The following is a 13,964-nucleotide window of genomic DNA, read 5'->3' as shown; positions in this document are numbered from 1 at the left end:
AGGCAACCATGAATGAGTTCGCCTCAGTTTCACGTGATTGTCACTGTCAGCCTGTTAATTTAACTGACCCGAGCTGAGACGCGCACCCCCTCCCCAAAAACAAAAACTCATCGGATCTGAACGATTCACACAAGTCACCTAATTGGCCACGAAAAAAGCGAGTTGCGCTTTTAGGCGCGCTGTTTGCGTCCCTGAATATAACAAAAGTGCATTTTGTGCTCAGTGCTCACAACGAACTGTATTCAACTTTACTACACTCTGACTCTATATAATCCCAAACTGCACAAGGCTCTTGTTCCTAAGGCTAATGAATCAAATCGTCATCGCTTATGTTAACGTTTACAGCTATCAATATGAGTAAGTAGTAAGTTAGCTCTCTGTTTACGCTAATGTTAGCAGCTAACTAGCCAGTTAGCTTAACGAGACGACGGTCCCTCTTCATCGTCGTTGTCAGCAACAACGTGCTTCCTTTTCAGGAGCTCGTGCATCACACTTGTGCTGCCGTGAAAGGCGAGTTCTGTCTTGCAGATATTGCATCGCACACTTTTCTCTTTAGTTTTCTTAAAATGCTCCCACACTTTTGAGCTCCGTTGCCGCCGGGTAGCCCTGATACCAGAGAGCCCGTCTGGTATAACTTCAGGTGACACCACGGCTGACCCAGATTACCACTACTGCGCATGTGTGTCAAGGACAGAAAGGCAGACGCGGCAGTGGAAGGTGCCGCAGCAGAGAGAGAAAACAAAGTTTAAAAAAAAAAAAACGACGCGTCGACTATTAAATTAGTTGTCGACGATTTTAATAGTCGACGTAATCGTGACTAGTCGACTAATCGTGGCAGCCCTACCTAATATACAACTGTGTTAATTTTATCAAATTTGATAACGTACAAATGGCTTCCTCTGCAGTTGATCTCCTGGGAAATGGCTTCTTCTTCTGAACATTAATTTGTGCAAGCTTTGTCCAGTAAGAATCAAAGTTTTAATGAACTGTTTGGTTTGTTGGTCCTGTGGGTCTCTCAGAACATATCCAATGAGGAGTCGGCTATTTGTAGAAAGACATGTTCTTATGATTATAATTTTAATTTAATTTATTTTTCAAAGGTAAATATCAAAAGTAACTCTCGATTACTGATACTCAAAGTGATACTCCTCATATACACCTGATATTCTAGTATCACATATTTAAATGTTGTTGGCTTGAAAGATGGCTTATAAAGGCTGGTAGTTTTTATGCTTCACGAAGAACTATTTGTGTTGAAACTGAAAAGCCTACTGTAGTGTTTTTCAGTCCCCAGCTGTCCATCAAATGGCATAACATCACAAGATGTGGCGAAATAAACAGCCTCCGTTTTTTACTAGTTCACTGCAACGACGACAAGTGAGTTGTCAAGATTTGATTGATGCACGAACTGTCCACCCTTTACTCAAGCATGCGATGTTTGCACACAAACTAGTGCATTTCTGTCTGGCACCAGCCATCTTCAACCACAGACACACCAATAGTGTGTTTTCTACAGTGATAACAGCTCTACTCCCTGTAATAAGCGGGTATCTTGTTGCACTACCTTGAAGTGATTGTTGATATAATTTCCATAAACATGCCCCTCCTGACTTAGTTAAGGTGGTAGGCATACTGTACCAACGCTGAGCCATATAAACTATTTTCTACAGCTAGAGACGGTGAAGCTGGAACCTACACCCTAACTATGCATGATTTAACACTTTTAGTTCCCTACTTAGTGAAAGCAGAACGAGACATTGACATTATTGCATAAGTCACCTATCCTGTTTTCCAGCTGAAACTCTGGATAATGATTGTCCCAGTGGAACAACGACTGCTACTGTTCTGTGCAGAGAGATATACTTCTGTGTTTCTCCTCTCAGCAACAAATCAGAGACAGAACCCTCTGTGCTGCCGTGATTAAAAAGTCCTACAAGAACCAGTGAGCATGCCAGCAGATGTTACCTCATCACTGGTCACTGCCTCATTCTTTGTCTCTTTGAATTTCATGATGGTATTTTGACAGAAATGATCAAGAGGGAGAACTAAATAGCTTTGATTCTGGGCCTCTGAGATCAAAAGGACCTAATAATGTCACATTACAGGTTGCACTGAGGCAGTTTTAGTGCCTGGCCCTCGTGATCAGCCTTTTCAGAAAATATCAGCTCAGCTTGGAGCCGGAGGCATGGGGTGCTTCATGGTGAACAGCTGATGTGGCCACTGGCTGGGTGCTTTTATACTTGTCTTTTCTTTCGGACTTCTTATGACCATAAATCGCCCAAGTATATTTAAGAAAAAAATACATGTACAAAATCAGGTATTTCATTTAATTTAAGCAATTATTCACTATATTTGTATATCTACAGTGTGAATACACTCCCTAGCTAGTTTATTAGGTACAACTTTATCTGCCACAAACTCTACATTGAAGAGCATTATAATGTTCAGTTTTTGTTTACACTTTCTATAAATGGCTTAATTCCACTATATGTTTATTATTTAAGTTTGCAGTTAGTACATTATGTTCAAAAGTGTTTCTAATATTCTTGCTCCCTCATGCTCAGGATGGGTAGTATAGCCTTAAAATAATACTGCAATCTTTTTCAGCTTCACAATACATGAAATACCCTACAATGTTTAAAATCTCAAAGTGGGTAGAGGCAAGTATTAGAACAAGTAGAGCAGTCTGATAAGTTTAGAAAATAACATCACTTGACTGTACTGCAGCCTTTAAAACCAGGAAAAGACAGCAATTATGCCATATTACAATACAAAGATATCCAAAATCCAAGACGATATTCTCTCATATCACGTTAACAATGAAATATCTATATAATGCTCAGCCATACCTCAGGCTTGTAAATGGGTTGGACAAAACATTAGAAACATTTCTCAATATAATACACTCCCAATTTAATTCTACTGCAAACTACAACCTCATTCATAAATATAAAGTTGGATTATATTGGCTGTGTCTGCTGTTCAACACTTAAATCTAGTTGTCCTCCAACTTACCTCCTCATTACTCACTGCATAACAAAGCATAAAAGTGATGAAATGGACGCGGTTTTCTTACTTAATGAATAAATGAATTAATGTTTCTGAGTGAATCAGGCCATGCATGCTTTGAGTTTTTCTTTTAAGTAGTGTCTTTGTTTTCATCACAGTAGATGTATAATAAATGAAAGCGATCAATATCCTATGTTAAATATTTATGGTTATTTCTCACCCTCAGAGATGAGTTAACGTTCCATCCAGCTAAAAATGCCTGAGATGCAGCAGCACTGTGGCGCAGCAGAGATGGATGGCACAGTGCAGCGGAGCATTCCCTTAAAATGTGTATTACTGCGGTGTATGGTCACCAGAGAATGACCTATCTAATACAGGAACAATAAAAAATGATGCATGTGGACATCTTAAATGGATTATTATTCACAGTCTGATTTCTAAAAGACATCTCAGTGTCCCAGCCTGACTCTGACCTCCAACCCCTCGCAGATTGTTTTATTTGACCACTCCCTGCTTTCGTTCTCCTTCTCTACGCTAATCATTAAAGCCTTTGTAGATAGAACAAAGTGACCAATGCCAGCAGTTACAAGGTGAATTAGGGTATAGAGAGCAATTTAAAAAAACAAAACTGTGACCTTTGATGAGAGGACAGAAATGCAAACAAAGAATAGCTGTTTATGGTCAGAAAGTTCAGCATTTCATAGAGGTCTGATTTACATCTGAGAGGTTCTGCCAACTGGGCGTTTTAAACTGTAGGCTTGGAGATTTAGCGATACGTTGGTATTATAGTGTCGCATTTACCTAACACTTAACCCCATCACAGTCTGCACTAATTATAAGTTTCATTCTTCAAAAGTATCAATTATTGTCCCTTGAACTTGGAGAAAGAAAGGAAGGAAACATACTGTAAAGCATGTTTTCTGGCAATCTAAAAAGCAATCAGCTTTCGTCTTTTTCAGATTGATTACCAGCATATTAATGTTATGTTTCTCCTAATGAGCACCACCTGTAAGCATTCGCAGGGGCCACAGAGCTTTTCTGAGTGACATCATAAAGAGTTAAAAGTTTGACATCCTGCTAATGTGGTCAGTTTAATACCCCACTAAAGCCTCTGTATCAAGCCGCTCGTCTCAATAACTCGCAGAACAAAATCCCAGTAGCTATGCGCTGATAACTGCAGAAGGATGTAGCTTAGTCTTATCAGCTCTTGGCTCTAGTGACACAGTAATCCACACAATGCGTGGCTGTCATTGTGCTGGAAAACACAGAATCATTTCATTTACCCAACAAAGCCGGGAGAATAATTGTGATGTCCCCCCTGCGCTTCCCCTTCACTGCTAACCTATTGAGATCGCTAATTTTCAAAGGTCAAATATTACTTATTCAAAAGAGCCGAACTGTCATCATGCATTTTTTTTCTTTTCACAGAAACCTGTTTTGCCACTGGAATAAGAGGCTCTTTATTAATGTCAGTTCAGGAAGATCACAGCGGCCTGGTTATGTTAGGCTACCTTTTTTGCTCAGTCAGAACTCAGCAGGAATCTACTAAGCAGTGCAGTTGATGTGTAGGCATGGGACAGCCAGTCGTGAGGGTAAATGTAGTTTTCTTAAGGCTAATCGTTGCTGACACACAACAGAGACCCTTTGTACCCAACAGGAACAGGGATAAGCTTTGGCACTCTGAGGGAAATGGAGGTGACTCTCGGCCTGGTGGGGGGCCTGCTTACCTTGTAATTGTCCTTAAAACATAATGGCTGTCAAATGTGGCTACTGTACCCTTGGAGAGCACATCAAAACGAATGAAAATAGTTCCCCTCTCCTAAGGGCCAGTTGGTTACATCAAGGGAGCTTAAAAACCTCTGTGTTTGAGATTGAGCAAGCTCATACTGCTGTAGGCGCTCAGACGTCCATGCTACTTAAATTTCTCAGTGTGTACACAAATGTGAGTGTGTGTGATAAGAGAAGGTAGTATCAATACGTTTTTTGAGGGCCTCTTCATAAATGTCTAATTGAGGCAGCAGAAAAAATGGCTCCAACAATATGCACAAACTACACAAACCAAGTGTTTTGGGAATGGTCACTGCAATCAAACTAGGAAAACAAGCCAGCTGCTTGCTAAATGTGTTTATGCTCTGATGCAATTCCTCTTTAGTTTTCTTAATTGCTAGAGACACTGAACAGAGTACAAACACAGCATGTTTTTTTCATGCAAATCCCTTACATATTTTAGGCCCAGCTATAAATGCATGGAATGCTTTGCGCGTTTGAAGTGCAGTGCATTAGTAAAACGCCTTCGAGGGCTTAGTCTGGCAAAAGGCAGTATCATCATCCCCAGATCCAAGCTTCAGCTACAAACAGTTTACTTTCTCTGAAGAATACCCTCTTTTCTGAAACCAGAAATATACAGTACATACCTCAGTCTCATCTCTTCATCTCAGCTTCTTTAAATAATCAGATTTTTAGAGACGTTTTATTAGGGTTGCAGCAATATGCTGACTTCACAGCCATAGTATGAAAAGTTATGGTTGTCATACTGTGTACAGTTGCTACAGTATTCAATTAAACAGTGTCAGTGTTATTAAAAAAGTTTAAAGTTTATCTCAAGTTTCATGTCCCTGAAGACATAATATTTCTTGAAATTAAAAGCCTTTGTACCTACCAAAAATCCCTTCTGTTACAGCAATAAAATGTAACATCCTGGAGAAAGATAGTTGATTGTTGAGTCTCAATCCCTGACACCTTTGGCTGGCGTCCAACCTGAGCTGCCATCCCAAAGCGTCAGTATTTTGACGATCTTGGAATGAGACTCAACAATCAACTATCTTTCTCCAGGATGTCACATTTTGTTGCTTTAAGGTCATTTTAACTGATAATAAATAATGATTTTGTAATGCTGTGATACCATGATATTTTCTGAAACGGTTATCACATCGTGAAAAACCGTTGTAACCCTAGTCTTGATTCAGTACAACAACCCGACTACCAGTGCTGTTTCTCATTTTTGATGAAAAATAGCAGTATGTGTACCGAACGTATTGCATTTCCTATGATAAGCATACTTCATTATAAAAGTCAACTCGTGCAGCAGAAGAAAATGTAGGATTTGCATTAACAGTAACTTAATGCAGAGCTCAACAGATGGTGAGCGTCCTTTTAAAATGTCCGTTGTAATATGTAACCACAGTGTTGGCACAAGTTTATTAACTGATGGGAAAATTTCATTACCGTGGCAACCCTACATAGTTGATTGTAGTTTTTAAATTATCCATAAAATGTAAATGCATCTTTAATGGTTGCAACTAAGGAGAGAGAGCAAATGGAAGATTCACCTGCCTGAAAAAAATACTACTGCATGAAAGTGGCCCTAATTGTGAAAAATGGGATTTAATAAGTTGGACAATGGAGTTTGTTTGCTCACTAGCCTTGAAGCTGTAGAATATGCATTCATAATAGTAGCATTAGCAAAAATAAGCCCAGTTAGAGAGACCAAGTACCATATGCATGCACAACTATGCATATCAAGCAGTCATCTTAGTTGTATTGTGCTTTTAGCAGTTTGTGTAATAATTGGGCAATTACAGAATATGCTGTGAAGGATGTTTTTGTCGTTGGGCACAAAGTCTGTACGCTGACCTTAATTTGGCATGTTCTCCCCAATTTTAGACTGGATTAGAATTTCATATCACAGCAGTTTGAATTGAGGTAACAGAGTGCGAGCTCCACCGGGGCTTAACAGGATCTTATAAACAGTGGTGCTGGCATGCACGTCTCACACAGCACATTCAGTTGGAGCCTCTGCTTCATATTGCATTGTCTCATCGCCAGTGCAGGCCACTCTACTAAACCTGGTCACATTCATTTGTGAATAATGCATTTTGTCAGGGGTGTTGTACCATTTGCCAGGGTTGGGTATCTGTGTGTGTGTGGGGGGGAGGGGGGGGGGGGGGTTGCCACTAGGGTATTTGCCTGGGTCTGCATTTATCCACGGCTACTGATGAAACACCTATGTTGAGTATTTCTCAACTGTCAGTGACCTCACTTTCCAGAAATGAGTGATGGTATATTGGGATGATCTCACATGAGAGGTTTGAGTCTTGTCACATTTGCAGCACATTAGAGGGACTTGCAGCCTGCTCACTCACAGCCAGTGTATTTGGCAGGCAGGCATTAAAGCTGAGATTGTGGAACATTTTCTTTGCCTCCGTGCAGTCACAGAGTCTGCATTCCATGTTCCAAATTAAATGTATCTCTCGCTGCCTCTCCCTATCTCTCTCTAACTATTTGTGTCTGTCTGAGTTAGACTCATCACGTGATGGAGCAGACAATAGAGAGGCACTCTGGCACTACGGAGAGGTTAGCGGGGGTTTTTGTGTTGCTTGTCAGTGAGGGGGGGCATCTGAGCTGTGAATAGGATCATTGAGCCGGAGGTAATTTTGGGCCCCGGTGCAGGGCATTAGTTGGACAGGCCTTTCTGCTGACATGCCTGTTTCTCCCTCTCTTTCTCTGCCCCTCCTTTTTTTTTAACCCCCAACCCCCAATCCCCTCTGCTGCATCGGCATTTCTATCCAAACCAAAGGCCTTTATCGTTGTGCCCATGACGACATGTCTGAAAAGGGCGTGGCAGCCAAGATCTCCTTTAGCCCCTGTACCTTGGGGAGCCAATACATCTAGATATAGATAAGTTGCAGGAGCCAGGGTTTAAGCGGTGCCTCACTCCACATTTCTGTGGTTTTATAAGCCACCAGAGTGTGTCTGATAAATGAATAGACACATGCTGGACAGTCTCATTCATTATCATTGGAAATGGCCGTGCCTGCTGGGAGTTTGTGCAGTGATTGCCGTGGGGGCCTGACTGTTGAAGGGCCTCTCAGAGGTGTCCTGATGGCCAAATTTCAGTCGACGTTAAGGAGCTGAAGCTCAGCTGAACGAGAGGCCCGGGCTAAAATAACTCGCAGGGGGAAATGCTGCTGTCAAGAGCGCAGCTACACATGTTCACAAAAATGTATAGTCTAAAGTGCCACACAGAAAATGTTAAGAAAATGAAAACACATGAGCTGCAGCTTAAATGTATTATGTGATGGATTAAAGTAGTGATGAGTAGTGACCTAATAACATAGCATTACTTAAACAAATGTGGATCAAACCTAGCTGAGTCACTTTAACATCTGTACTCTATAAATTACTTTTTTTTAGGTCAGACAAATCCGTGTTACATTACTGGTTTCCTGTTACTGCTTATAGACATAATGCTGACTGGAATCCCCCTAAATACAATGAGGGGGAGAGGAACTGACTAAAGTAGCCCCGCTGGAACAATGCAGAAGTTCCTTTTTAATAATTAACAATCATCCACCAAACTTAGACCTGCAGGCATTTGGTGGGAAAGATGACCTTCAAAATTGCCTAGAGCCAAAAGCGATGTCTTAAAATTGTGCAATTTGTAGGGACTGACCGTTATTTTTTTTCAGGGCTGCTACTGATACCGAGTATTAGCAATGAAAGAGACAAATAACTAATATTTGGAACTGATATACATTTGCAGTAAAAATTACAATATAGGCACAGTAGACTCAAGTGCTCTACTTTAATACACTTTTGAAGTATTTCCATTACTTTATATTTCCACTCTCTACATTTATACGACAACTGTAATTACTAGTTAGTTTGCAGATTCAGATGACTTAGTATTGGGTGTTACTTGTGACATGTAACCAGTCTGGTTGTGTTGTGGAATGAGACATTGAATGAGACTACACAGTTGTGACTACAGACAGAGGGAGGATCCTGCATCAGAGTTGAAGCAGGGCATCTTTAAATCAATTTGAGTAATTGACATTCGGACGCAAAAACCACAGATAACAAAGAGGAAAAAAACAAGAAAAACACTTATCGGCCCTGATAATCAGTCTATCCCTTTTATTTTCTCCAACCAACCATCAATATTGCAAAGACATTTGATTGATTATGATACATACCAGAGACAAGCAGTACATCTTCATATTTGAGAGGCTGGAACCATCAAATGCTTGGATGATGATTCATTTATCAAAATAGTTGCAATTCATTTTCAAATAGATCATAATACTACTTAACTTTGCCAAATAACATCATGCAGTATGTGCACCTCAGTCAGAATAGTGTGAGTGGAGAACTACCCTCCTCGGAGTATAAGTGCTTAAATCTATGGACTGTCTTCTGCTGCATTGTGAGTTATTTTGACAGTCCCTTACTCTGTATTCTACCTCTGTCTGAGGATCTGCTGACTTGGGCTGGCTGGTGATTGCCTGAAGGCTTTGAGTTTACAGGCGGCTGGCTTTAAGGCAAAACCTTCAGAGAGAGAAGGTCATCTATCTGATGTCAGCTCTGCCAGGTTCAAAGAGAAAAAACTAATTGGTCAAGGGTAATTTAACAAAGGCAGCCAGAAAAGAAGGAGATGGTCAATATCAAGTGTATTCCAGTATAGAAGAAAGATCTTGTCATCTTCTATCTTCATTATTGGAACTGCTGGCTCTCCTGCAAATGCATTTGCACCTTGTGTGCTGTTAAGCAATATTTAGATGAATTGCAATTCTTAAGGTAAAAAAAGGTCCAGTGTGCAGTGCAGTTTTTTTGTTATGTCAATGTTAAACCTTTTACCAGTGGTTGTAATAGAATGCAGCACATGAGCATTGCGGAAGATTTGTTCTCCCTGTTTGGGTTTTGATAAAGTAGAGCAAGATTGCATTTCCATTCATCAGGATGAATACATTGTGACTACACTGCACGTCAGTTTCCAAGCTTCTCACATTCGAAAACATGCTGGTTTGTATAGGACGCTTGCTTCAGCTAAAGAAAAGAGTGAGAAAATCCAAATACCACATTCACTTTTCAATAATAGTTTGTCTTTCTTAAAGGAAGATTTGCTTTTCCCTTTCTTGCTGCTGTGTTGCTTTTTGTGCCTTTAGTGGCTCACTAAGAAAACTAATCTTTGTCAGTGCTGAGACCAAGGGCATCTACCTGAGAACATCTGCCTTGTCTGCCGTTACAAGAAACAAGAAAAGTGTTAAATTCTCCTGTGTCATCACAGAGAGATTTATTAGTTGTACAATGCGGTGCACTTTAGGAGAATTGATTGCATGTGTTTGGGCGATGCTATTAAATTAAGCATGGAGGTTTTCAACTTCCTTGACTTCCTTTAGACCCTGAATGATCTTACTGCATCCTCTCCCAAAGCCCAGAGGAACTAGATATGCGAGTGCAGATGATACTCTGAAGACATTCGTGGGTCCCTAAGGTAGCAGCACAAAGGAAGATTAGCACCCTCCTTCAAGGCTTTTGTTAAGTAATTCCACATCTCCTTTAATAATTCATTGCCGCACCAGCAGGGCCTTCACACAAACACTATATGGTAACGTTGTGATCTCTGTGGCCAGGAGGAATTTTATCTTTCCCTTTATGTTGTTTTTTGTGGTACAAACATGGGGGGGAGGGCGGCTGCCAGGGAAACACATTCACACAAAAGGATCAGACAATGAAGCTCTTAGGTGTTGAGGTGTGTGTGTGTACATGTAGGAGCTCCATGGAGTCTGTGCTGTACTGTCACTCACTTGTAACATGAACTGGTGTTGTACCACTGCCACTGAGGCACCGGTGGGACTCCAGCCCCCATGAGCCACCTGTCTGCAGTGTATGCATGCGTGCGTGAGTTTCGGTGTGTTTTCTGTGTGAACACGCTGATGAAATAAACATCACACGCACTTACCTCTGTCTCTCGAGGAGCTGAGGATAGGTAGTCATCCGCAGAAGGCATCCCTGTATGTCATGGGGGACAAAGCTAGCATGCGATGGCCTTAGCTAGATATAAAATGAGACTTATCTTGCGGAATTAAACATTTTTATACGTGCTGTGTATATTTTCTCAAACCCAAACACAGGGGGGCAATGAGGCAGTCTGATTTACACATCAGATTTTAAATGTAATGGTTTTGGGTTTTAGGGTTCTTTTTTAATAGCCCTTAAGGGGCACACTTCGCTTTTTTCTGTAGTTTTCTCCCCCTCCAACTCTCTCCTCCACTGCACCTGTTTTGAGCAATACCTTTGGGGCACAGCTTGAAGTGAATAATGTATGAGCGAGAAGGAGAATCAGAAAACCTTTGTGGACCTTCTGTCTGTCTGGGTGTGTGTCTGTATGTCTTCCAGCTCAGTTGACTCTATATCTAGTTTTTTTCCCCTAGGTTTCTCTTGTACTGTTGAGCTAATTTTCTGCTTCTGTCTCTTGCAGTGAGGTTTGTCGACTGTGGCCGAGGTGGACTGGTGCGGTTTGAATGCAGTAACCCATCTGACTTCCGGATAGAAGCTGACGGAGTGGTTTATGCTGTCAGGAGTATCCAGCACTCTACGCTCCCTGCGTTAACGCTGTTGATCAAGGCCAGTGACACCACCACTCAGCAGCAATGGGTGACTCAAGTCAGGTTGACACCCTCCACACTCTCCAGCCAGCAGGTGAATATACCTTAACCACTTCCATAACGTTTCTGACTCGTTTTACGATTGTCTGACTGATGTTGCTGCCATAGAAAGGTGGAATGATCAATTCTACCCTCAGAACAAAAAAATTACGCTCATTAGGCATACTGCACATTCACAGATGACTAGTTCCCTAAATTGCAGCAGGTGTTCCGAGAGACTGGATGGATGCTTGCTAATTAAAACTTAATGTGTCAATTTACTAGGAGCACAAACATATACTCAACACGGTCAGTGGGTAGCAAGAGCAGATGCAGAATAGCTCCTCATAAAGTTGATTTCAGTGAGCATGCCTTGTGATTGTGAGGTTATTGCCTTATCATCCAAAAGGGGACGCACCTCTTTCACTGCTTTGGAAGACAGGAAGCATCTGTCTGAGCTGTAGAGCGCCACTCGTTCCGCTGGACGTGTTGTGCAGTCATCTGCAATTAGTTAGAATGACCATGTGCTCATATGTCAACATTGTGGTTGGCTGGGGATCAGAGGAAGTGCACAAAAAAAGCACTGCACATGTCCCATCAGTCTGCCTTGTAACCAGGAAATGAAAAGAAGCTCTGAAGGATGTGTTATTGTAGAGGTTTTAACGTCAGTGCCAGTGGATTATGTGATCCTGTTCAATTAGATAATATCTGTTGCTTTAAACTTAAAGGAGTAAAGCAACACACACACACACACACACACACACACACACACACACACACACACACACACACACACACACACACACGTACACATGTTGTTTTCAACTCTTTGTGCTTCTCTCTATCCTTACCCATTCTGTAGGGATATAAGTGGGCCTTTATGTGCATTTGTGAAGTAATCATTGCTGTAAGATCTGAGATCATTAGCCGTCTGGTGTCTTAATGAACACGCCCAAATGCAATAATCGTGTTTGTTTTACAAAGACCAATGTGCCTGTCTTTATTATCCTTCTAATACACTTAAGCGAATGGCCACAAGAGGCTGTTTCTACATGTGCTGCACAGCAGATAATCTCAGGAAAGGCTGGCGTCGTATTTTATGTGGGTGTAGATTAAAAGTTAATACTGACAGTTATGTGTAGTTACTGTCAGTACCGAGGGCACAGTGGTCTGCTGGGCCGAAATTAAACTTGTAGCCGGTAATGATTTCACTGCTTTTCAAAACACCATCGTTAGCCACTGACACTCATTTACTATATGGACTCCTGCAGGTATGTGATTTTAATGATATCATCAGTCACTGTTGTCGCTTGGTCAAAGGCAAATGTATACTTGTCGCAAACAGGTAAACATAGACTTTCAGCAGGTTATTTTTAGTTTTTAAATAAAAGTTAGTGCCTCACATTGGGTACACATGCATTTACAAATTATCAGCTGTATCATCAGCAACCAAATTCTGATCTGCATCTGTAAAGAGCTCTTGGGTTTGCCTTGATTTGTCAGTAATGAAATCAGGGATTGACTTTCCCGTATCACGCACATTTATGAGGTCATGAGCGTTTGTCTTCCCCACAGCATAATTATTGTCATGAATCATCACGCATCTCTTAATCACATCAGCGATTACATTTTTTATTAGTCCATGAATGCGGCAGCCTTGGGGAAACATTTTAATCAATGACAACCAAACAATATCCTCGTTAACGTGAGAGGGTCCTTGCCCGCCATCTCCACCCAGAACAACCGCAGTCCGTGAGGAGAAAACACTTCAGCGTCTGAAAAAGAGAATTTTTCTAAAAAGGGCAAATACACACACATCTAATCCTTCCCACACACTCACAAACATTCAGGCCATCACTCAGCCTCACACTCTCCTGGACTCTGAAGTAGACTTCTATTCAGAAGATGGAGGGGGATTCGGAGAGTGTGGATAGGTGCAGACCTCCAGCACACCAGAGATAGATGCGTGTTGGGCTGAACAAAACCCACCATGCCATTCATCATTCCAGACACAGGTTGCAAATAATTACTGCTCTCACTCGCACCCATTTTAATAGGGTAATAGATATTTCTGAGGCATGCTCCTTCGCTATCTGTCCGCTTGCCTCTCTGCATTTCCAATGTGTGAAAGCAGTATAATCGGATTTCAAACATGATTAGTGGAAGCTCTCCGACAGCTCCCCAGATGTTAGAGGAGGGGGAAGGAGGGATATGGGTCACGTTATAAGGTGGCAAAGTGGTAATTAATTTCTGTTTGCATAGGACACTTTGTAGTAGTTTGTAGGACTTGACTACCTCACAACCAATCAACATTCAGATGATTAAAGGCAACAGTAGGGAAAATACTTCAAGGGACATGACAGTTCCATTGAAACCCCAGCTATCATTCATTGACATTGACAGATTTCACATATTGTTTTTCTGTTTTCCTTCCTGCCTTGTTTTGTTCAAGGTTATTTTAACTTTCTCTGGCACTACTTCAGTCTCCTCAGTCTCTGGAGCAGCATAGGCAATTTGAGCCATCTGTGT

General features: G+C 41.3%; 1 protein-coding gene across 1 annotated transcript in view; it reads left to right on the top strand.

Annotated features, from left to right (window-relative positions):
* Positions 1 to 13,964, top strand: part of cdh2 (cadherin 2, type 1, N-cadherin (neuronal)) — a 64,017-nt gene that overhangs the window by 28,970 nt on the left and 21,083 nt on the right. Inside the window, exon 3 of the mRNA XM_084369969.1 lies at positions 11,270 to 11,490. Within this exon, the coding sequence (XP_084226095.1) occupies positions 11,270 to 11,490 (221 nt within the window). The remainder of the gene's footprint in view (positions 1 to 11,269; positions 11,491 to 13,964) is intronic.

This window comes from Pagrus pagrus (assembly GCF_965226575.1).
Source record: "Pagrus pagrus genome assembly, chromosome: 12".
Lineage (NCBI taxonomy): Eukaryota > Metazoa > Chordata > Actinopteri > Spariformes > Sparidae > Pagrus > Pagrus pagrus.
The sequence above is the reverse complement of the archived record's forward strand: the minus strand, read 5'-3'. Positions and strand labels throughout refer to the sequence as shown.